This window comes from Oncorhynchus nerka, linkage group LG10 (genome assembly GCF_034236695.1).
Source record: "Oncorhynchus nerka isolate Pitt River linkage group LG10, Oner_Uvic_2.0, whole genome shotgun sequence".
NCBI lineage: Eukaryota > Metazoa > Chordata > Actinopteri > Salmoniformes > Salmonidae > Oncorhynchus > Oncorhynchus nerka.
Window position 1 is genome coordinate 31,111,161 of NC_088405.1, and position 25,581 is coordinate 31,136,741.

At 42.5% G+C, this 25,581-nt stretch overlaps 1 protein-coding gene across 2 annotated transcripts; it reads left to right on the top strand.

Moving 5' to 3' along the window:
- The first annotated feature begins 14,531 nt into the window (after positions 1-14,531).
- On the top strand, positions 14,532-25,227 carry slc17a5 (solute carrier family 17 member 5). 2 transcript variants are annotated; one of them, XM_029669450.2, is made up of 11 exons: positions 14,532-14,761; positions 21,168-21,403; positions 21,628-21,861; positions 22,049-22,136; positions 22,304-22,390; positions 22,679-22,797; positions 23,225-23,386; positions 23,463-23,595; positions 23,774-23,921; positions 24,091-24,181; positions 24,436-25,227. In XM_029669450.2, the coding sequence occupies exons 1-11, from the start codon at positions 14,677-14,679 to the stop codon at positions 24,571-24,573; spliced, it is 1,521 nt and encodes a 506-aa protein (XP_029525310.1). In that variant the 5' UTR covers positions 14,532-14,676; the 3' UTR covers positions 24,574-25,227. The 2 variants fall into 2 exon arrangements, with proteins under 2 accessions (XP_029525310.1, XP_029525311.1); XM_029669451.2 differs by having other exon boundaries at positions 21,168-21,361.
- Positions 25,228-25,581: the final 354 nt, after the last annotated feature.

Below are 25,581 nucleotides of genomic sequence, written 5' to 3' on the forward strand. Positions count from 1 at the left end.
TTCATGTCACATCAAAATCATTTCACAAATGCAAAATACACACTTACTGTATGTACACTGTTTTAACACGTTTGTGGCGACAGTTTTCCGATTACACACAGGTGTTTAGAGACGCAGATAGCTAATTAGCACAGGTAGTCCACTCTGTCTTCCATCTCTTTTACGTAAACAAGCTCTGTAACATGGAAATATGGCCCTGTGGGAACCCTAGCCCAATAAAGGTGTGTATCAATTTAACCTTTACTTTTTTGACAATTATTTCTTGCCGATTTGAACGATAAGGTCCTTATGCTTCCAAAACTGTACCGCAAGCGATGCGTGTTAATTTTCAGACCCAGCGTTTTGGCTCTGAACAAAACTCTCCAATGACTCTTATGTGTAATGTAATGGAACTGAGAGTCATGATCAAGGGGCTAATGGTGGCCCAACTCCCTATTAATGACTCTTATGTGTAATGTAATGGAACTGAGAGTCATGATCAAGGGGCTAATGGTGGCCCAACTCCCTATTAATGACTCTTATGTGTAATGTAATGGAACTGAGAGTCATGATCAAGGGGCTAATGGTGGCCCAACTCCCTATTAATGACTCTTATGTGTAATGTAATGGAACTGAGAATCATGATCAAGGGGCTAATGGTGGCCCAACTCCCTATTAATGACTCTTATGTGTAATGTAATGGAACTGAGAGTCATGATCAAGGGGCTAATGGTGGCCCAACTCCCTATTAACGACTCTTATGTGTAATGTAATGGAACTGAGAGTCATGATCAAGGGGCTAATGGTGGCCCAACTCCCGATTAATGACTCGTATGTGTAATGTAATGGAACTGAGAGTCATGATCAAGGGGCTAATGGTGGCCCAACTCCCTATTAAGACAATATGTTGGTGTTTCCATTATGTCTTCAGTCATCTGTAATAGAAACACACAAAAAACAGTTTTGATAGAATAATATACCTTGATATTCTGAAAGCACTTTTATTGATTTAATTTTTTACTAATTCAGTTGCATGTTATTCAGTTGCATGTTATTAAGTTGTGCAAAGTATGATTTAAACCCAAATGTGGGAGCTTGAAATCATTGCCGTGTTCACATAGGCCTACTGTCAGAGTTATCGAAGCTCCCAGTGGCGATTTTAGCATGTAAATCTTGGTGGGGCAACAAAAAAAAAGTGGGATGCATGCCAGCAAAGCCACTACACAACACAATACAACACTAAACAATACATTAATTGCACTATAACGGTGACAAACGGAGCCCACAAACTGTTAGGGCCTACATAAAGTTGTGCAGACAACACCACCCTCTGGAGAGCCTCGCGGTTGAGGGAGCGGTGCAGTTGCCGTACCAGGCGGTGATACAGCTCGACAGGATGTTCTCAATTGTGCATCTGTAAACGTTTGTGAGGGTTTTAATTTCTTCAGCCTCCTGAGGTTGAAGAGGCGCTGTTGCGCCTTCTTCACCACACTGTCTGTGTAGGTAGACCCTTTCAGTTTGTCTGTGATGTGTACGCTGAGGAACTTAAAACTTTCCACCTTCTCCACTACTGTCCAGTCGCTGAAATGTACAGCGACAGAATTCAGAACATGGGCTGTTCTTACAGTGTACTACTATCAGTAGCACTGTCAAAGCTGTACAAAGAAAAGTTTGCAAACAAGCACACACCTGCCACAAACGATGTGTTTACAATACCGCGTTGGTGAAAATAGACCAAATTATTAGGGTGAGGCACATGGGCTACTAAAAGCTTACTACACAACATACACTTAGTATTACTTTCTTAGCTACTGTACACATATATCTCTCTGGCATCCTACATAATTTATGAAGCAGCATAAGACATTTTTGGACTCATGTTGTTGTGATGTGCTTGAACAGGAAGGTGGCGCGGCGGTCCTTCGTGGGCAAATGTTGTCATCAAAGAGGAAGATGTTTACATTTCTGAGTTGATTGACCGTTCAAAATGTATTATTCCCAACTTCCCAGTAGCAATGCTTGCAGTTAGCCACTGTCACCGATTCCTTACAAACCACTCATTGTTGAATTTGCAATCTCCAAAAAGTTTTGTAATGTTTATATCCAATGGCCGGTGAGCACTGATACGTTTTATCTGTATTTTCTCTTCACTATTTCTCTTGATATGACAAGGATTAAAAAAGATTTGCCAGTAGACTTGATTCATGATGACTGCTAGCTAAGATTGTGAAGGTAAGACGTTGAGTTGATCAGTCCAATCAAAGTTACTGTACATATAACGTGATTTAACGTCATATACACACACTACCGTTCAAAAGTTTGGGGCCACATAGAAATATCCATGTTTTGAAAGAAAAGCAAATGTTTTGTCCCTTAAAATAACATCAAATTGATCAGAAATACAGTGTAGACATTGTTTATGTTGTAAATGACTATTGTAACTGGAATATCTACATAGGCATACAGAGGCCCATTATCAGCAACCATCACTCCTGTGTCATGACGTGCCCTGGGGGTGGATCATAGCCCCCATCTCTCTCTCTCCACAGTTTTATGACTTTATGACAGGTCATAAATACCTGCCATGCAATATTGAGAGAGTCCAAGAGAACAAAGACCCTCTCTTGACCAAACTCCTAAATCCCCAAAATGGGAGAATAAAACAATATTTCCACTTTTGAAAATGTGGGAATGGTCCGTGGACACTTAAGGGACAGTTATGACGAGTGTCTTTCATTTGGTGATCTCATGAAGGACAGGAAACACACATAACTGTATCTCTTAAAGTGTACATTTCCCAGCTGTCAGGTTTATATCTAAATATTGTGAAACGTATGTGATTAAACATGAAACTATTTGTGAAAAAATGTAATGTGATGTTAACCTTCTAAAGGAGAGTATGGATTTTCATATAAAGATGAACTAGTCAGTGGCCACACCCACGAGAGCATAGACATTACGTCGGTGTTATGGAACCACCCTTTTCTACTGAAATGTATAAAACCCACTCCTGATGAAATTCACACCAGACCACAGTATAAGCTAAGGTTGCAAATGGTTGAATTTCTAAGACTAGAAAACATGAGACTGATGAATCCTACAGGACGATCGAGGATTCCAACAGAGAAGACAACAATGACATACGGGCGTAAATATATAAATTGCAATTATTCTCGACTGAGCAGCCGTTCATGTGCAAAGGATTGTCATTCCAATGAATATAATTATAGACTGTGTGGAGTGAATCCATTTTGTCTTTCCCACTCTTTCTCAGTCCCCAGCCGTTTCCTTTTGTCTACCAAGCCATCATATCGGCTTAGCCCACTAGGGACTTTTCTATCATTGTTAGTAACCAATATCTACTGTTTGTTCATGTATTTCTGTGATTATTTTGTTAGTTAGTAAATAAATAATTAACCAATTTCTATATTGCTGATTCATTATGGAAACGAGGGTTTGTGCAGATAACCAATAATTTTACGTCTTTTGGTATGAGACTAATGAGGTAGCAATTAATAATAATTTAATGGAAGACTAATTGATAAGATATGAACGTCACGTCCTGACCTTAGTTCCTTTTTTATGTCTCTGATTTAGTTTGGTCAGGGCGTGAGTTGGGGTGGGCATTCTATGTTTTTGTTCTAGGTTTTGTATTTCTGTGTTTGGCCTGGTATGGTTCCCAGTCAGAGGCAGCTGTCGATTGTTGTCTCTGATTGAGAACCATACTTAGGTAGCCTGTTTTCCCACTATGATCTGTGGGTAGTTATTTTCTGTTTAGTGTTTTCTGTTGTGTGTCTGCACCAGCCAGAACTGTTTCGGTCGTTCTCTTTGCTATTTTTGGTATTTCTGTGTTCATTAAATAAATATGGACACATACCATGCTGCACCTTGATGCTCTGCTTCCAACAGCCGTTACAATTAACATATCTGAAGAGTCGATTCGGGAATTAGAGACTCTATAAAAAAAAATCTGTGGTGCCCTGACTTCCTAATTAAAGTTACATGATTAGTTTTAATCACGTAATAATAATTACACGTAGAGAATTGATTTGATAAAATAACAGTCTTCACATTTAATGATAGTCACACACGCAACACTTGTGTTCCAATGGCACGTTGTGTTAGCTAATCAAAGTTGATCATTTTAAAAGGATAATTGATCATTAGAAAACCCTTTTGCAATTATGTTAGCACAACTGAAAACTGTTGTTCCGACTAAAGAACAATAAAACGGGCCTTCTTTAGACTAGTTGAGTATCTGGAGCATCAGCATTTGTGGGTTTGATAACAGGCTCAAAATGGCCAGAAACAAAGAAGTTTCTTCTGAAACACGTCAGTTTATCCTTGTTCTGAGTATTGATGCGAGAAATCGCCAAGAAGCTGAAGATCTCGGACAACGTTGTGTACTACTCCCATCACAGAACAGAGCAAACTGGCTCTAACCAGAATAGAGAGAGGAGTGGGAGGCCCCGGTGCACAACTGAGCAAGAGGACAAGTGGTATAGTGTCTAGTTTGAGAAACAGACGCCTCACAAGTCCTCAACTAGCAGCATCAGTAAATAGTACCTCCAAAACACCCGTCTCAACATCAACAGTGAAGAGGCGACTCTGGGATGCTTGCCTTCTAGGCAGTAGGAAAGGTGGAGTCGGTCAGAGTGACCAGAAGTCGTTTTGATTTCCTGTGTGTCAAAAGAGCAGAAGGAAAAGGCATTGTGGCTTAACAAGTTAACACTGAAGTCATCATGTGAATTATCATCATATGATGTGGAGAGCCTTGATTTTCGGAGCAGGTGTAAAGTGTAATCTCTGTCGTCTCGCCAGAAATTGAGGCAGATTTTCTCAGGCGGAACATTCCAGGAGTCGTGGATGCACGTCACTTGACCCGAAAGGTGGATGGATAGAAGGAGGTAAGCCTATTGGTTTTATTGATGCTTGATGAGTTTCTCGTAAAGCTGGGGTATGTGAGATATGTGGTAAGAGTGTTTGTGCCCAAACCATTACAATATCGCTAGTGTAAAAAGTTTGGCCATGTGTCAAGTGTTTGGAGAAGGAATGAGTACGTTGTTGAAGAGTCTGACACCATGACCAAACGTGACGCGTGCACGTAAATTGATTTTGTCCCCCCCACACCAAACGCGATCACGACATGCAGGTTAAATCATCAAAACAAACTCTGAACCAATTATATTAATTTGGGACAGGTCGGAAAGCATTAAACATTTATGGCAATTTAGCTAGTTAGCTTGCAGCTAATTTGTCCTGAGATATAAACGTTGAGTTGTTATTTTACCTGAAATGCACAAGGTCCTCTACGCCGACAATTAATCCATACATAAAACGGTCAACCGAATTGTTTCTAGTCATCTCTCCTCCTTCCAGGATTTTTCTTCTTTGGACTTTATATGGCGATTGGCAACTAACTTTCATAATAAGGTGAAATACCACGACCGACCTCAGTTCATCTTTCAATCACCCACGTGGGTATAACCATTGACGAAATGGCACGTGGGTATACGCTTCTATAAACGAATGAGGAGATAGGAGAGGTGGGACTTGCACTGCGTTCAGCGTCACAAATAGAACTGACTTCTATTTTAGCGCTTGGCAACGCAGACGCTCGTTGGCGCACGCGAGCAGTGTGGGCAGTGTTGCCAACTCATTTTCAGGGGAAATTGCTTGAGGCAGGTCGATTTGTTGCTAAAAGTTGCTAAATGACGTTGTGATAACGTAACGTAAAACTACATCATTACGTAGAATACACAATAACATTACTCAAATTGACTGGCCATCTCGGTGAAAAATATGATTTGACATTTGTTAGTTTACATTTGTTTGTTTATTATCATATATTTTTATTTGTAAAAGTAATATAAACACATTTTATATGATCAGAATTCAACACAATGAATTATTGAACAATTACACATCATGAACAATGACATTTATTTTATTTTATTTTAAACTAGTAAACCTACACATTCTGAACAATTATAGTTTTAAGCAGTGTATTGGTAGTTAGTTAACATGCTACCTGACTGATCAGCAATTATAGGTACAAGCTAATAACAAGGTATATATGCTATCTTATTGAACAAGCAACTTAACTCAAATAATGATGTGTGCTCTAAGAATCTCTCTCCAGCTTTCTCCAGGTTGTTGTGCTGCTTGGCTGGCTAGCTGCTCAATGGTTTCCTCCAGATATTGACACTGTTCTTGCACACGCTGCAGTACACACTGCCACCATCAGCTGTGTGTCTCCGCAAAATTCCAGAAGGTCCACCCCTTGCATACGTACTGTAAATATGAGGAATCATAGATTGGAAAGGAAATCCTCTTCATCTTCACTGTCCAACTGCATTGTCACGGAGCTGGAACCAGCAGAAGAGGATGGAGTGGCCTTAAAGCTGTACGCTGCTGTGGTGCCAAACTGCTGCAGAACTTCACTTGGTAGTTTATGCTGGTAACAGGTATCACCAGCCACTTCAGTCCGTACCTCACCAGGAGTATGGAGTTGAGAGTGTGCAGTGACATTCTATTTCTTAACTTTGACTTGACCACACTCATTTGGATGAACAGCCGTTCAACCTCCGCATTTGAGTGGGGAAAGGAGAGGGCAGCGAGTGCCACTTTGCACAGTTCTTCAAATGGATTTGACCCGGAAGAGTCCGTGTAGTTATTCACTTCACTCCAAAACTCGACTGTATTTTCAGTTGAGTCCCACCTAAACAGATGTATGTTTCTCCATTGGGAAACAATTGTATCAATTGTTTGGGGCCGGTACACCAGTAGCTCAGCAACTTTAATAATTTCAGTGGTGCCTTTATTGTGCTTTAGTGTTTCCTTAACACTGAACAAGGCCATGTGTCACAAGGCTTCAAGGTTGTCTGGGAGCCTTGCTTGCAGCTCCTTGCTTAAAGCAACAATGCAGTTGATGCACTTTCTCCGAATGACCTTTTTGTCCTCTGGCGCGAGACTGAGTTAGTACACCGTGCTCTCGAAAAGGTACCCAAGGTATGGTGATGGACTGAGATGTCCATCAATGGCATCCTTCAAGACATCAATTTTTGCCATAGGGTTGACTACTCTGCTGCAAATTGATGTTAAGAGGTGTACCAGATTGTCCAAAAGCTTGACAGGATCTGTTTGCTCTCCCTCAAATGACTTCACTGCAACTTGTACATCAGACAGGATTGATTTCAAGAATGTCAGGTAGACATAGTTGGTCTTGTCCATGTACGTGGTGTGGAGCACATCCACCATGTATCAATGCTCACTGGCCTTGGTCATCTCAAAGTGGAGATTCAGTTCTTCCCACTGGCTTAATATACGAGTTACCGCAGGATCAATCGATAGCCACACACTTTGGTGATCTGCAGGGGTTTCTGGACACAATTAATGGTGGCGTACACTGCTTTGTACGCCTCGCGCAGTTTTGGGGAAATTGAAAACCAGTTGTAGGTTTCCCTGATTAAGTACTCAATACTCCTAGGGATGGTTTCTTTGGATGCTGCACTGACAGTCAATTGTAAAGAATGTCACACACAACGGATGAGTACCAAATTGGGCAATGCACATTCCTGCTTTAAAATCTTGTGCACCCCAGTCATCACAGACGCATTATCAGTGCCAATACCCTGAAGATTCTCTTTTTTAAGGTTACACTTCTCAAGAAACTCAACTACCGCCTTTGCTATTGATCTGGCATCGCCCCCCTCCAACTCAACCAACCCTAGAAATGTGGACACAACAGTTATTTTTTAGCATTGAAATACCGAATCACCACACCCAGGTATTTCGAGACACTGACATCAGTGGACTCATCCAGAAGGAGACTAAACTTCTCATCCCCCACATCTGACATTACCCTTTTGAGAAAATAAGGAGCCAGTACTCCCTCAATCATTTCTGTGCACTTGATGCTGTGCATTTGGAAGTTTGCTGCTGCCACAGAATCTGAAAAGGCAGCTTTGCAAGCCATACCTAAATGGTGGCATGCTAGCAGTGAACAATGCTCCGCAATGGCCATTGCCATAGTAGCTTCTGTGCTTTTGCAGTTATCCACTCTTAACCAACTGTGGTAATGTAGACTGTGTTGCGGGGTTGTACGGTTTTGATTTATTTATATGCTTTGCACAATGTTTTTTGATGTCATACATTTTTGCAAGCATATCTGATTTGCAGTACGCACAGTATGCCCGACAATCATCCCCAATTACTGGCTTCAGCCACCCTTTAAATTCAGGTCCAGATTCCCACTCTTTTCTGTACTTCTGGCTGTACAATTTTGATTGAGACATGTTGATTGATGTTGTAAGTTCTGTTCAAGATCAAACATTCGTGACCAACTATATTCATTGGGTTTTGCTGGTCGAACCCGTACTACTGCTGCTGCAGTCAGCCAACAATGATTTGTAATTTGCTGAAATTGCTGCTGGCCTGCTGCTGCCTGTGCACGAGCTGAGCGCCTGCTGCTGACGTGACTCACAATGCACTTTTGCAGCCAGGCACATGTGTTGTGACTGAGTGTGTGACAGAGAAAATCGGTTTTCTCTCATTTTAGCGTTTGAGTCACTTTTCAAAAGTTGCTAAAAATTCCAAATACATTTTTAAAAGTAGCTAACTTTGCTGCTAGGTGTTGTTTGAAAACAAGTTGCCAGGGTACTATGAAAAGTTGTTAAATCTATGGGGGTGCAATGATTGAATAACATCTATGTGTACATTTATTTTGCAACGCTCATGATGCGAGCGGTGTGGTCAGCATGTGAGGATACATGGTAGTGATTGTCATTCAGAGTCCTTTCAGTTAAAAAAGCGGGCTCATTTGGCTCCTAAATGTCTCTTAGTTCAAAATGCTCACATGCGGATTTCAACTGGTGTTTACCGTGAAATGCTTGCTTTACCAGCCCATCCCAATGACGCAGAGTTTAAAAATAATAATGCAAATAAAATAGTAACACACAAGGACTAAAATAAAATACACAAGAATGGAGCTATATACAGGGAGTACCAGTACCAGATCAAGGTGCAGAGGTAGGAAGTATTTGACATAGATATGTACATGAAGGCAGGGTAAAGAATGGAGCTATATACAGGGAGTACCAGTACCAGATCAAGGTGCAGAGGTAGGAAGTATTTGAGGTAGATATGTACATGAAGGCAGGGTAAAGAATGGAGCTATATACAGGGAGTACCAGTACCAGATCAAGGTGCAGAGGTAGGAAGTATTTGAGGTAGATATGTACATGAAGGCAGGGTAAAGAATGGAGCTATATACAGGGAGTACCAGTACCAGATCAAGGTGCAGAAGGAAATTTGGAGATATGTACATGAAGGCAGGGCAAAGAATGGAGCTATATACAGGAGTACCCGTACCAGATCAAGGTGCAGAGGTAGGAAGTATTTGAGGTAGATATGTACATGAAGGCAGGGTAAAGAATGGAGCTATATACAGGAGTACCAGTACCAGATCAAGGTGCAGAGGTAGGAAGTATTTGAGGTAGATATGTACATGAAGGCAGGGTAAAGAATGGAGCTATATACAGGGAGTACCAGTATCAGATCAAGGTGCAGAGGTAGGAAGTATTTGAGGTAGATATGTACATGAAGGCAGGGTAAAGAATGGAGCTATATACAGGGAGTACCAGTATCAGATCAAGGTGCAGAGGTAGGAAGTATTTGAGGTAGATATGTACATGAAGGCAGGGTAAAGAATGGAGCTATATACAGGGAGTACCAGTATCAGATCAAGGTGCAGAGGTAGGAAGTATTTGAGGTAGATATGTACATGAAGGCAGGGTAAAGCGACGAGGCATCCAAACAGATAATAAGAGTAAAATAAAGAACAGAGTAGCAGCAGCAAATGGTGAGTGTAAAAGTGTGTGTGTGCGTACGTACAGTGCATTCGGAAAGTATTCAGGCCCCTTTACTTTTCCACATTTTGTTACCTTACAGCCTTATTTGAAAATTTATTAAATTTTTTTCCTCATCAATTTACACACTACCCTATATTGACAAAGCAAAAACAGGTTTTTAGATTTAGATTTTTTGCTAATTTATTAAAAATTAAAAACGGAAATATGACATGTACATAAGCATTCAGACCCTTTACTCAGTACTTTGTTGAAGCACCTTTGGCAGTGATTACAGCCTCAAGTCGTATTGGGTGTGATGCTACAAGCTTGGCACACCAGTATTTGAGGGGTTTCTCCCATTCTTCTCTGTAAATCCTCTCAAGCTCTGTCAGGTTGGATGGGGAGCGTCGCTGCACAGCTATTTTCAGGTCTCTCCAGAGATGTTCGATCGGGTTCAAGTCCGGGCTCTGGCTGGGCCACCCAAGGACATTCAGAGACTTATCCCGAAGCCACTCCTGCATTGTCTTGGCTGTGTGCTTAGGGTCGTTGTCCTGTTGGAAGGTGAACCTTCGCCCCAGTCTGAGGTTCTGAGCACTCTGGAGCAGGTTTTCATCAAGGATCTCTCTGCACTTTGCGCCACTCATCTTTCCCCCGATCTTGACTAGTCTTCCAGGCCTGCCGCTGAAAAACATCCCCACAGCATGATGCTGCCACCACCATGATTCACTGTACAGATGGTGCCAGTTTTCTTCCAGATGTGAGGCCAAAGAGTTCAATCTTGGTTTCATTAGACCAGAGAATCTTCTTTCTCATGGTCTGAGAATCTTTAGGTGCTTTTTGGCAAACTTCAAGCGGGCTGTCATGTGCCTTTGAGTGAGGAGTGGCTACTGTCTGTCCACTCTACCATAAAGGCCTGATTGGTGGAGTGCTGCAGAGATGGTTGTCATTTTGAAAGATCCTCCTATCTCCACAGAGGAACTCTGGAGCTCTGTCAGAGTGACCTTAAGGTTCTTGGTCACCTCCCTGACCAAGGCCTTTCTCCCCCAGGTGCTCAGTTTGGCCAGGCGGCCAGCTCTAGGAAGAGTCTTGGTGGTTCCAAACTTCAAACAGCTTGGAAAATTCCAGACAATTATGTCATGGCTTTAGAAGCTTCTGATAGGCTAATTGACGACATTTGAGTCAATTGGAGGTATACTTGTGGATGTATTTCAAGGCTTACCTTCGAACTCAGTGCCTCTTTGCTTGACATCATGGGAAAATCAAAAGAAATCAGCCAAGACCTCAGAAAAATCCGGCCCGCAAGACATAAAACGTTTTTTTTTTTACTTGTTTTTTCTCCCCAATTTCGTTGCATCCAATTGGTTGTTGCAGTCTTGTCCCATCGCTGCAAGTCACGTAAGGACTCGGGAGAGTCGAAGGTCGAGAGCCATGCGTCCTCCGAAACACGACCCAGACAAGCCGCACTGCTTCTTGACACAATGCCTACTTAACCCAGAATCCAGCCGCACCAATGTGTCGGAGGAAACACCGTACATCTGGCGACCGTGTCAGCGTGAATACGCCCTGCCTCAGGAGTCTCTAGAGTGCGATGGGACAAGGACCCGGACGACGCTTGGCCAATTCTACGCCGCCTCATGGGTCTTCCAGTCACAGCCAGCTGTGACACAGCCTGGGATCGAACCCGGGTCTGTAGTGAAGCCTCAAGCACTGCGATGCAGTGCCTTAGACCGCTGCGCCACTCGGAAGCAAAAGCGAGGGCCATACTGAAATGGTTTGTCGAGATCGGTGTGTATGAACTTGACTGGCCTGTACAGAGACCTGACCTCAACACCATCTAACACCTTTGGGAATTGGAATACCGACTGCGAGCCAGGCCTAATCGCCCAACATCAGTGCCCGACCTCGCTAATGCTCTTGTGGCTGAATGGAAGCAAGTCCCCGCAGCAATGTTCCAACATTTAGTGAAAACCCTTCGCAGAAGTGTGGAGGCTGTTATAGCCGCAAAGGGGGGGACCATCTCTATATTAATGCCCATGATTTTGGAATGAGATGTTTGACTAGCAGGTGTCTACATACTTTTGAAATTTAGTGTGGTTATTTCCCCTCTTGTCCAGGTGGGAGAGGGAAGTGTGAAGTGCAACTGAGATTGTGTCATCTGTGGATCTGTTGGGGCGGTATGCGAATTGGAGTGGGTCTAGTGTGTCTGGGATAATGGTGTTGATGTATGTCATGACCAACATTTCAAAGCACTTCATAATTACAGATGTGAGTGCTACAGGGCGATGGTCATTTGAGCAGGTTACCTTGGAGCTCTTTGGAACAGGGATAATGGTGGCCGTCTTAAAAGATGTTGGGATCACAGACTGGGAGATATTTAAAATGTCTGTGAAGACACTTGCCAGCTGGTCTGCGCATGCTTTGAGAACGTGCCCTGTCATTCCGTCTGGCCCAGAGGCCTTGTGATTGTTAACCTGTTTTTCTCACAACAGCCACAGAGGGCAAGAAGCGAGCATAAAAGGCATTTAGCTCGTTTGAGAGTTCTTTATCGCTGGGTTTACCTTTGTAATCTGTTATTGTCTGCAAGCCCTGTCACTATATTGTCCTTTTGCATGTTTGATGTCTCATCAGAGGCTGGCTTTCTTGTATTCATCCGTGTCCCGTTTCTTGTAAGCGGTAGCTCTAGTCTTTAGCTCAGAGCGGATAATGCCTGTAATCCATGATTTTTGGTTTGGATACATTCTTATAATCATTGTGGGACGACATCGTCTATGCACTTATTGATGAAGCCCATGACTATTGTGGTAAACTACTCAATGCTATCGGATGAATCCCAGAACATATCCCAGTCTGTCCTAGCAAAACAGTCTTGTAGCCTCGTGTCAGCTTCGTCCGACCACTTCGTATTGAGCGAACCACTGGTACTTCCTGTTTGAGTTTTTGTTTGTAAACAGGAAGCAGGAGAATGGAGTCAAGGTCATATTTTCCGAAGGGAGGATGAGGGAGGGCCTTGTATGCATTTCTGTGGGTAGACTAAAAGTGGGTTAGAGTAGCCGCCAGTCTTATGAAGATAGCATTAGAATATGAAATGTAAATATTTGAAAGAACAATAACACTTTCATTAATTTATGTTACTGTGTAAAATCTATTTCATTTGTGTATTGCCTTTGTTACGACTATGAAACACAGTAAAAGCATATTTTTATGATGACAAAACAAATACAAATACCCAAACCACCAAGATGCATGGTCAATTAAGAAAATAGTAGTAACCTAAACATCAGTATAAGCACCAAGCATGCTTGTGAGTTGTGAAAATCATCAACAGGGGATCATAGATTTTACCTGGTCAGTCTGTCATGGAAAGAGCATGTGTTCCTAATGGTTTGTACTCTCAGTGTATAGAGCGTGTGAGCATGTGGGCTTAGCAGACATTTGACAGATGACACACAAAATAGAAAAGCAAGGTATTGCAGCTTTTCAAGTCTCTCTGATCGGAGACTCTCCAACGAAGCTCATCCATCTCCTTCTCCAGTGACTGGACGTTTTCTCTTCGCCTCAATTTCACCAGGACTCCACCTTGTCACCCACGTCTATGCCTGCAGTATTTTGGTAGCCCATGGAACAAAGGAATAAGGTCCGGTTTGAACAGTGGAACAGCTGAGTTGGAGTAGAAGTTGTATTTGAAATCAAGGTTAGTAACTGTCGATCTGATGTCCAGAAGTGCATGGCGGTCATATGTGATAATAGTATGAACTTTCTGTACAAAAAACGTTCAGATAAAACGGATAAAAGTCACTATATAGCAAAGTTAGGTTGGAACTCGTAAGATGTTGCCCTTCTCCATCGGTGCCATTTTATCGAACTAAAACCATGAAAAGAAAATGCTAAACTCCAATGTAAAGCCCAGGAAGCAACCATCATGTCAGATCGTGAAATTCCCATTCAATTACATTTTTACATGGCCAAATTATTACATGGCCTGCAAAAAATGGAGTTGAGGAAGATATGGCAGTGGATGCCCCGCAGAGAAAGTCAATCATCAGTTTCAGGATCCTGAAACAATGATTGTGAAGATGGTGGATTTTGTTGCGTTAATTGCGCAGGTGCTAAATTGTAGTGGCCAAACTAACAAGAAATCAAAAAAAATTGGATATCATTGTAAATGCGGTAAAGGGTTTTTGGATCTCCAGGCCTTCATAGCTGAGACATCGCAGGGAATACTCTCTGAAGATGTTCCCCCCTCTCGGGCACCATTTATTACATTTTTATTTAAGCATTATTTAACTAGGCAAGTCAGTTAAGAAGAAATTCGTATTTACAATGATGGCCTACCAAAAGGCAAAAGGCCTCCTGCGGGGACGGGGGCTGAGTAAGACTGAGTATGTTTTGTGTATGTGTTTTGTTTATGTTTTATAGGGGCTCCTGAGTGGTGCAGTGGTCTAAGGCACTGCATCTCAGTGCTTGAGTTGTCACTACAGACACTCTGGTTCGAATACAGGCAGTGGCCCAGCATCTTCCAGGTTTGGCTGATGTAGATAGTCATTGTAAATAAGAATTTGTTCTTAACTGACTTCCCTAGTTAAATAAAATATTATGTTTTTCAAGCTTCCCCCCTTTTTGTTAACGCTGCTTACTTTTCACCCCACCCAATAGATGGCGGCAATACACCATTGGAGGATGTAGTCCGCCGTAAAACCCCACCAAAGAAGAAGAAATGGACCTCACACCGGTTCCTTTCCAAACCTCCGTTCACAGTTCTCGTGATTCAATCGTTCATATAGCTAGCTCAGTTCATTAAATTCTAACTGCTGGTATGGCAACTCAAAACATTGAACTCTGATGTGCAATGGACCGATATATATCGGACACGGAGACCGATGACCAAGAACAACCGTTGTTGCTCAGTCGACAAGATGATAAAGTCGAAAGAGGTGAGTGCCAGCTGAAACACCTGCCTTGTTAGATAGCTAACTAATATTTACAATTGGAGTACTTATATTGACATAGGATACAGAAAAAATGCCTACTAACTTACTAGTTAATTTCGAAACATTCGGATAAATGATCTGCGTAACTAGCTAGTTACAGTAGCAAACTAATGCCTCTGCTGCTTGCATACTGCCTCACCCTTTTCTTTGTTTACGAGAATCAGGTGACGGAAAGAAAGCGTACCCTAAACGCGCTTCAGCCCAGCTTGAACCAAACATTTAATCAGGTGCTCCGCTAAGAGACTTAAAAATCCCAAAACATTCCTTACCCCCAGGGCACTTTTAAAAAGTATTTACACAGGTAATACGAGAGAACTGTTCATAAAGAATGTTTTGGCTCGACTGTATGATTGACGGTAAACCATAGTTTTTAGCTACTTGTTTGATCAGCCCATGCATGTCCATTTGCTATTGGTGACATGTATTATTGAAATGGTGGGGCCACCAATCAAAAATGTGTTGTCCCGTGACCCAGAAAACCAGGTATGGGTAACTGCATACGTGGAGTGTGTATGAAAGTGTGCGTTGCAGAGTAAGTGGGTGGATCGACATAAGTTAGTGTATGGAAACCTAACGTAGCAGGCGTAGAAAGACGGTTTCCATTAGTTACCAGCCATAGTCATCTATATCGTGAAAGTTGATGAAAAATAAAATTTACTTGTTGGTCTTAAGGTTAGGCATAAGGTTATCAGTGCGGTTCGTTTGAAAATATAATCTAACGACCCTGGGTTTATAAGCGCGGAAATCGACCCTGCCGCACGAGAATGGACCGCCGGACCTCGGGCTAGAAGGTCGAGGGTTCAAGACCTGCTCCCTGCCTGTTTCATTACATTGGTGTCAGAAGTGATCGGACCTTGCATCCACGACAGTACGTGTGCTTGGCCGGTGAGCGCGTTCCTACCCTGTCACAATAACTCCTCCCTGGCAAACAACACTGAATTCAAATAGCTCACTATTATATTCTAACTATAGAATTAGAACAATCATTCTATTTCCACGATTTCAACAGTTCACCAAAGTGTCTACTCTAAATTGCAAGTCAAATCGCAGTTGCAGCATTTTGGTTAAAAATAAGGTCTAGATTGTTTGCCCATATCGTGCAGCCCTACGTTGCAGTGTGGAAATGAGTGCAACAAATGTAGAAGTTTGAAAATGCTGACATGGTTGTGGTTGAAGTTGAATTGAACAGTAGAAAACAATCACAATGGAGAAAGGCCCATTGAAATCACTTAGAATGTATGTGTTGCCACCTTAGGGTCACTCACTACTCACGAAGAAAATTGAGAACTTTTATTATTCAAAAACATGAAATACTGTAAAAAATAAACATAATTTATTATTTAATAACCTTTATTTAACTAGGCAAGTCAGTTAAGAACAACTTCTTATTTACAGTGACAACCCACTGTTCCCCAGTAGGCCAACTGTCTTGTTCAGGGGCAGACGACAGATTTTTACATTGTCAGCTCAGGAATTCGAACCAGCAACCTTTCGGTTAATGGCCCAAAGCTCTAACCACTAGACCGCCCCAAATGTTGTAGGCCGTATAGCCCAGCTACCTGCCTCCCCAACAAGTTGTAGGCCATATCGCCCAGCCCTAGGTAGACCCTACTCGGTACATGCGTTGCTTTCTGCAATTATGAGAACATGTGTAACAATTGTAACCAAGATGTAACATGGGGGAATTTACCCAAAATGCACTATGATTTCAAAATTATACCTTTATGATTTCTAATATTTAAACTGCAACTTTTTTTTACAAGTTTTAGATCATTTTATTAAGAATTTGTGATCTACAAAATGATGTAGACATTTTACGTTTTTGTTTTCTGGGTCACAAAACACTTTTTTTGGTTGGTGGCCCTTGGACTATTAGTGGGACATTCCCCTGCGAGACAGATGTTCCTTCAGGGCTCTCTAACTGGTGTCTGTTTTAAACTGTTCTTAATCGCTAGTGATGGGGGGGGTGATAGTTATATATCGGGATATTATTTTTGAGGATCGTATATTCCTTGACTCCACCTCTCCTTAGGCCCAGGAATCGACTTAGGTTATGTATACATAAGGTCGATTAGTCTACTGGGGATGCGCTTCTCCTGTAGCAAATTGAAGCCAGCAAGCAGGAATCAACACATCCAATTTTTCAATCTGCTGAAAGGCCATAACGTTTTTCTTCTGGACAGATCAATATTGGTTAAGCATATTGAGTTCGAGAGCTACGCTAAATAGCATATGGGCATGCACTCAAGTGTGTTACGGAAATGGATGTCTGCTGTCCTGTCAGGTAAGAATTTAGGCATAGTCAGCCTGTTAGGCCTATGTAACTGTCTGGAAGTTGCCCCGGTGTTTTTTTGTGTTGATATAATTTGGAGTGTGGAGAGTGGTAGTGGTGGGAGAAGTAAGGATAATCCAGTGTTTTCCAAACAAGAGTGGGGCCTACAAGCAGTCTACCATGTGAACAGTAGTTGAATATCTCACCTTTTTAGCTAACCAACCACCCTACCTTCTCTGTGTAGTCAGTGCCACTGTTTTAATATTTCTCCACGGTCTCGTGATTTGCGTTTTCTTCTTGCCAGCAGTTTATTGCTTGTGTCACTGGTTGTCGAACATGTGTCATTTACAGCTGTTGCAGGTTTATTTTAAAACAGGCATTTAAAAAAAAAAAAACTGGTTTACCAAGCATTTGTTTCCTATGCACTATTTCCCAATATGACCATATTCATCTGTCAAATATTTATTCTAGACCTGCTGGCGCCTCAACTGTCAGAAGTAGCCTATAGGCCTAACCATTTTAAATGAACAGTGAGCCATCCCCTTCACTCTGAGTTGCATGTCTTATATTGCCTTCAGGTTCCAGGTTTAGATACTCCATGGTCAAGAGTAGACAGACACCATTTCATTCCCACAGGCTGCATAAAACACGCTTCTGTTCTGGAAGGAATGCTTTGGGAATTAAAAGTATGTTATTGTTGAATCATGGCAATCTTCAGTCTCATAAACTGCTCTCAGCCGTAGTTAATGGTACTAAAAACAGAGATATGCTGTAGAACAGTGTTTCCTCTGAAAACAATGTGTAGCAGTAGATCACAAAGGGGGTCTGAGGTCCAGGCCTGGATTTTGTGATTTTAGGGGTAAGGCCATTTGGCCTTCAAGAGGTTCCCAATTAAGCAAAATAGCCAATTACATGTATTTGACAACCAAAAAACAGTAGCTTTATTCTCTTAAGAAAAACACAAGTGGCATGCAAATGTACATAAATATTAGCCTACATGTTGAAGTGTCGGTGATAGCCTTTGGCTACATCCTGTCATGTCCTATGCTATGACAAGGTAGGGGTGGTATACAGAAGGTAGCTATTTGGCAAAAGACCAAGTCCATATGTCAAGAACAGCTCAAATAAGCAAACCGAAGTGACAGTCCATCATTACTTTAAGACATGAAGGTCAATCAATCGTGAAAATGAAGACCGTCGCAAGTTTCTTCAAGTGCAGTCGCAACAACCATCAAGCGCTATGATGAATCTGGCTCATGAGGACCCCCACAGGAAAGGAAGACCCAGAGTTACCTCTGTTGCAGAGGATAAGTTCATTAGAGTTAATTGCAGCCCAAATAAATGCTTCAGAGATCAAGTAAAAGACACATCTCAACATCAACTGTTCAGAGGAGACTGTGTGAATCAGGCCTTCATGGTCAAATTGCTGCAGAGAAACCACTACTAAAGGACATAAATAAGTAGAGACTTGCTTGGGCCAAGAAACACGAGCAAAGGACTTAGACCGGTGGAAATCTGTCCTTTGGTCTGATGAGTCCTAATTTGAGATTTTTGGTTCCAACTGCTGTGTCTTAGTGAGATGCAGAGTAGGTGAATGGATGACCTCCGCATGTGTGGTTCCCACCGTGAAGCATGGAGGAGGTGTGAGGGTGCTTTGCTGGTGACACTGTTGGTGATTTATTTAGAATTCAAGGCACACTTAACCAGCATGGCTACCACAGTATTCTGCAGTGATACGCCATCCCATCTGGTTTGCGCTTAGTGGGACTATAATTTGTTTTCCAACAGGACAATGACCCAACACATCCAGGCTGTGTAAGAGCTATTTGCCAGCAGCATACCACCCTGCATACCACTGCTGGCTTGCTTCTGAAGCTAAGCAGGGTTGGTCCTGGTCAGTCCTTGGATGGGAGCCCAGATGCTGCTGGAAGTGGTGTTGGAGGGCCAGTAGGAGGCACTCTTTCCTCTGGTCTAAAACATATCTCAATGCCCCGGGGCAGTGATTGGGGACACTGCCCTGTGTAGGGTGCCGTCTCTCGGATGGGACGTTAACCTGGTTATCCTGACTCTCTGAGGTCATTAAAGATCCCATGGCATTTATCGTAAGAGTAGGGGTGTCCTGGCTAAATTTCCAATCTGGCCCTCAAACCATCACGGTCACCTAATAATCCCCAGTTTACAATTGGCTCATTCATCCCCCCTCTCCCCTGTAACTATTCCCCAGGTCGTTGCTGCAAATGAGAACGTGTTCTCAGTCAACTTACCTGGTAAAATAACGGATAAATAAAAAATATATAAATTTGACCAAGAAGGAGAGTGATGGAGTGTTGCATCAGATGACCTCGCCTCCACAATCATTTTGACCTCAACCCAATTGAGATGGTTTGGGATGAGTTGGACCGCAGAGTGAAGGAAAAGGAGCCAACAAGTGTTCAGCATATGTGTGAACTCCAAGACTGTTGGAAAAGCATTCCTCATGAAGCTTAACACTTTTGTTAAACAAATCTTTGTTTAACACTTTGGTTACTACATGATTCCATGTGTTATTTCATAGTTTTGATATCTTCAATATTATTCTACAATGTTGGAAATAGTAAAAATAAAGAAACCCTTGAATGAGTAGGTGTATCCAAACTTTTGACTGGTACTGAATATATATATATACAAAGTATGTGGACACCTCTTCAAATGAGTGGATTTGGCTATTTCATCCACACCTGTTGCTGACAGCAATGCAATATCCATAGACAACCATTGGCATTAGAATGGCCTTACTGTAGAGGTCAGTGACATTCAACATGGCACTGTCATAGGATGCCACCTTTCCAACAAGTCAGTTTGTCAAATTCACAGAAGCATGTGTTATGTAAAAATCGTCTGTCCTCGCTTGCAACACTTACTACGGAGTTCCAAACTGCCTTTGGAAGCAACGTCAGCACAATAACTGTTCACTGGGAGCTTCATGGGTTTCCATAGCCGAGCAGCTGCCCACATTCCTAAGATCACCATGCGCAATGCCAAGCGCTGCCATTGGACTCGGGAGCCATTTTTTTGGATACCAGGCTAACGTTACCTGCCCGACCGCTTAGTGCTAACTGTAAAGTTTGGAAGAGGAATAATGGTCTGGGGATGTTTTTCATGGTTCAGGCTAGGCCCCTTATTTCCAGTGAAGGGAAATCTTAATGCTACAGCATACAATTACATTCTTGATGATTCTTGGCTTCCAACTTTGTGGCAACAACAGTTTGGGGAAGGACATTTCCTGTTTCAGCATGATAATGCCCGCGTGCACAAAGCGAGGTCAAAACAAATGGTTTGTCGAGATCCGTGTGGAAGAACTTGACTGGCCGGCACAGCCCTGACCTCAATCCCATCAAACACCTTTGAGATGAATTGGAACTCCGACTGCGAGCCAGACCTAATCGCCTCCCTAATGCTCTTGTGGCTGAATGGAAGCAAGTCCCTGCAGCAATGTTCCAACATCTAGTGGAAAGCCTTCCCAGAAGAGTGGAGGCTGTTATAGCAGCAAAGGGGGGACCATATTAATGCCCATGATTTGGAATGAGATGTTTGCCGAGCAGGTGTCCACATACTTTTGGTTGTGTGTGTGCTAAACGCCAGTCATATTTTGCAAATATAATGTAGGGTAATTATTCATGTCTAAAGGCTTGCTTCTGTGACATACTAGAGGCATTGTTCATTCCGATAGGAGAGAAAGGACCGTGCCTGTTGCGCTTTGCAACATCACCCTCTTTGCAATCTGTGGAGGCAGTCAACATTTTACATACAATTTATCCATAAACGTAATTCCTTAACCTCGACTTGTTTTTATTTGTATTTTTTTTGCATTTTAATGAGGCATGTCTTACCATGTTCCGACCATAGGCATGTTAAGGGGATTATTTTATAAACCCTTTCTCATTGTTGTTGAATATTGTGAAGGACAAAAGATGTAGCTGTCAATATTTAGCATTCTCAAAATAATGTATTATCCTGTGATATTGCACTGTGCCTGATCCAATGAATTCTAGCACCTCACAACTCTCTCTGTTTTCTGTGGTCTCCCCTCTCTCTCAGCCCCTGCGTGCTGCTCTTCGAGGTACGGTCTGTCCCTGCTCTCCTGTTATGGTTTCTTTGTGGCCTATGCCCTTAGGGTCAACCTCAGCGTTGCCATGGTGGACATGCTTAACAACACAGACGCCAGCGGCAACACCAGCAAATCAGTATGTCCTGCACACTCCAGCCCTGCTCGCCCCAAACACAACCACACTGTGAGTACCACCAGCCCTGCTCGCCCCAAACATAACCACACTGTGAGTACCACCAGCCCAGCCCTGCTCGCCCCAAACACAACCACAATATGAGTAATCATGTAAAAAACCATGACCACTATGACTGCACACATTACACAACCACACTACGACTGACTGTAACACTTAATCACGATACCACATGATTAGCAACCACACCTGTGTTGACTGGCCTGTTTGCTCTGGCCAAACAGAAAGCATTATCTGTGTCTTTGTGTGTCTGGCAGGCCAGTGTGTATGATTGGGACTCTGAGACCCAAGGCTGGATCCTGGGCTCCTTCTTCTACGGCTACATCCTGACTCAGATCCCAGGAGGCTACCTGGCACGCAAGTATGGGGCCAAATGGCTACTGGGCCTAGGAATCCTGGTAACTGTGGTTTTCACCCTCCTCACCCCCATGGCTGCAGACCTGGGTGCAGGCTACCTTATCGCTGTCAGAGTGCTGGAGGGTATTGGAGAGGTAGTGTGTGTACACGCAATATAGCTATAAGCTCTGTCGAGTACTCATGAGAACTCGCACTTTAGCATCTGTATGACCTCAACCCACTTTTTTTGGGGGGGATTTATTTTGGTCATAATATTTACCTGATTACTTCTCAGTGTGTACCGAGTCTGTAATCCAGGGATATTTTTGTATTTCTCAACAGGGAGTGACGTTTCCAGCCATGCACGCCATGTGGGCATTTTGGGCCCCGCCAATGGAGAGGAGCCGATTGCTCACCATCGCTTACACTGGTAATGCTCACTCTTATCCCACCCTGCACACACACCCTTTCATACTCTGGGAACTCACTCATGTTTGCACGTGTGGCCTATACTTTTCCTAAATTTAGGTGATTTAAAAAAATATATTTGTTTTCTTCTCCACAAAGCAGTTTAATTATAAAAACTCCTCTCTCCAGGTGCTCAGCTGGGTACAGTGGTTGCCCTTCCCCTGTCTGCTCAGATCTGCTTCTACCTTGACTGGACCTGGGTCTTCTATATCTTTGGTAAGGCTAGCAGAGGGTTTTCCGTAGTGTCAGCTTTGTGCAGAGAGACAGTTTTGTCTGTTTTCATGCTTACACATGCAATGAATACAGACACTGTTTCCTTGTTTATACAATATTTTTTTACGGAACATGAAGGGGAAAAACAGTGGAACATTTGAGTGGGAGAAATTTAAGTCCATGTCACAAGCAATGCTTGTTTTAAAAAAAAATATATATTTTAGTTATTTAGCAGACACTCTTATCCAAAGCAACTTAGTTTGTGCATTATTTGACTGTGTGTGTGTTTAGGTATTGTGGGAATTGTGTGGTTCATCCTGTGGGCGCTCCTTGTCAGTAACACTCCCAGCACACACCCGCGGATCACAGAACAGGAGCGACTCTACATCACTTCCTCCCTGAATAAGGAGGTATGTTGCAAAGGCAGCTGGGAATTGTAGTGTCTGAACTTTATCTAAGGCCCAATCTCTTGATCAAATGGCAGACTGGTTTTGTCAGGCTCGTGAGGATTTAGTTCATAAATGTAGAATACAGTGAAGTTATGTATAGTACATCTGAGAAGAAAATAAAAAAAGTAATTGTTACAGTGTAAAATGTCAAACTATTTGGTGTAACATTCAACAGGAGGAACACCTTTTTATGCAAACCTTTTACTGCACTCATAACTTTTTTATTATATTTTACTTACAGACATTGACTAGAAACCCCCCTTTTTGTTTTTAAACATCCACAAAGCGCTTTTCTCAGCCACCCTCAAATAAGCCTGTGAGAACAGTGATATTTCACATGCAAGTCAAGTGGTATTTTAAGATGGCAGTCTTTTGTTCTCTTGTTCAGCTCACTTTGTCGGGTGACCACATCCCCTGGGGGTCCATCTTGACATCCATGCCGCTGTGGGCCATAGTAGTGGCTCACTTCTCCTACAACTGGACATTCTACACGCTACTCACTTTGCTGCCCACATACATGAGTGATGTATTGGGCTTCAGCATCAAAGAGGTGAGTTTATACACTAGTTCTGAGTTTATACACACCCACAGACTCTTGTTATTAACCCAGTGTTTTCCCATATTAGAACGGTGCCCTGTCGGCTCTGCCCTACATTGGCTGTGCGCTGCTGGCCGTGCTGGGCGGCCAGCTGGCTGACTACCTGAGGGAGAACTGCTTCTACCGGACTGTGGTTGTCAGGAAGGCCTTCAGTCTCGTAGGTGAGGAGCAGCATCATCGTAACACACACATGCATTCATGCTTACACAAGACTCCTCTCTGCTCACAATCTGCCAATTCAAACACCCACATGGTCTGTCTTTTAGCTGTATCTCACTTTACCTCTACATTTGGATAAATCAAATGACCATATTTACCATATTGGGTCTGTGTATGTAGGTATGATTGGGCCGGCAGTGTTCATTGTGGCTGCTGGGTATACAGGCTGTAACTACATCCTGGCAGTAGCCTTCCTTTCCATCTCTTCCTCCCTGGGAGGAATCGTTGCCTCCGGGTTCAACATCAACCATCTCGATATCGCTCCATCGTAAGACTGGTCATCACTATTGATACTGTTGCTATGGTAGTGCTTAATTTTAAGCAAGAGAAATTACCAGACATTTACTTAAATGGCATAGTAAAACAGAAGTAACCATCAACTTGTCTTGTTGTGAGATGTATAATTGTCTAGTGTGAATGTTCCTTTTCCCTTTTAGTTATGCTGGAATTTTGTTGGGAATAACCAACTCCTTTGCCACAATACCTGGTATGGTGGGACCAGTCATAGCAAGAGCCTTGACCAAAAATGTAAGAATCACATCTGGTTTCATCATATCTTTCAGACAATGAAAGCACAGTGTCACGAAACTCATGATTGTTGGACTTGTAGGGTGTGTGTTGGGCTCAGGATGTGGGTAAAAGTTGCCACATATCTAGGATCAGCTTAGCCTTAACTAGTATTTGGGAGAAACAAGGCAGCACTGACCTTAAACCAGTGTATAGATGGGGGCAACTTCAACCTACTTTATTGGTCTCACAGATGGCTCTGCTTCCTATTGTAGAACACTATAGAGGAGTGGCAGACAGTGTTCTACATCTCTGCTGGGATCAACCTGTTTGGAGCAGTTTTCTACACGGTGTTTGGTCAAGGCGTGGTGCAACCCTGGGCTGTCCACAATCCCCATTCCCATGGCAACTGAGGGGGACAAAGGGTGACACCCTGTGGACCAAAATGGACTCGCAGCCATGGGACCGTTTCAACCAAGCAATTCTACACACAACCCTAGTGGGGAAACAGCCTTCTAAAGTAACTTCTAATATTTTAATGTTTTTAGTTTTGGTAAGTGGACCCAATAATGGGTATAAGTGTGTTTTTTTATTTTTAAATCAATTACAATTTTACTCTTTGTGTAGGCTCTTGTGATATGATAACCACATTTAGTGTTTTTTGTTTACAGGTAAGAGTTTGCTTGTTTTTAAATTCCTTTACATTTCAAGTCTTACATGAACTGACATCAGACAAGTAGCATTTCCACTTTGTCATTTGTTTTTCCTCTGTTCGATGCTCAGGAGGGAAAAAAAGACATATACGGTAAATTAAAGTTTTTGTATGTAGCAGAGTTATTGCCTTCTGAGAAACTTGTTTTTTTTGGCCTTCCGCTTGTGCCTAAAGTATAGAACTATGATCATCAACCCAGTATATCTCATCTAATCAATACAGGTGACAGAATACTGATAAACAGCAATATTCCCTGTGTTAATGTGTCTACCATCCAAATCTGTCTTCATTTTTTTTTTTACTGATCAGTTATGTTTACTTGCTGAACCAACTACAATGAAGGAGTTTTAAAGGGTCTTGTCTACTTGATTTATTTTTAACGACATTTCAGAGGATGGAGAGCTGCTTTACACGCTACTTACAATGTTAATCATGGCATACTGCCAATTTGGTTGCTTTATGTGAGGGTGACATTTATTGCACAGGCTTTGTCCCCCCACCTAAAGGAACAGTACTTGTGTTTGAGACCACAAATGGTCCGTTTCTCAATTTGCTATTTCATCGTTATGTTAGTTACATACTGTCTCTTTATAAGCTTTGTACACAAGGCAGCGTTTAGACCTTCTGATCTATTTTCCATTAACTGGTCTTTCGACCAATCACATCAGATCTTTCCCATCTGATCTGTCAAATCAGAATTGGGCTGCCT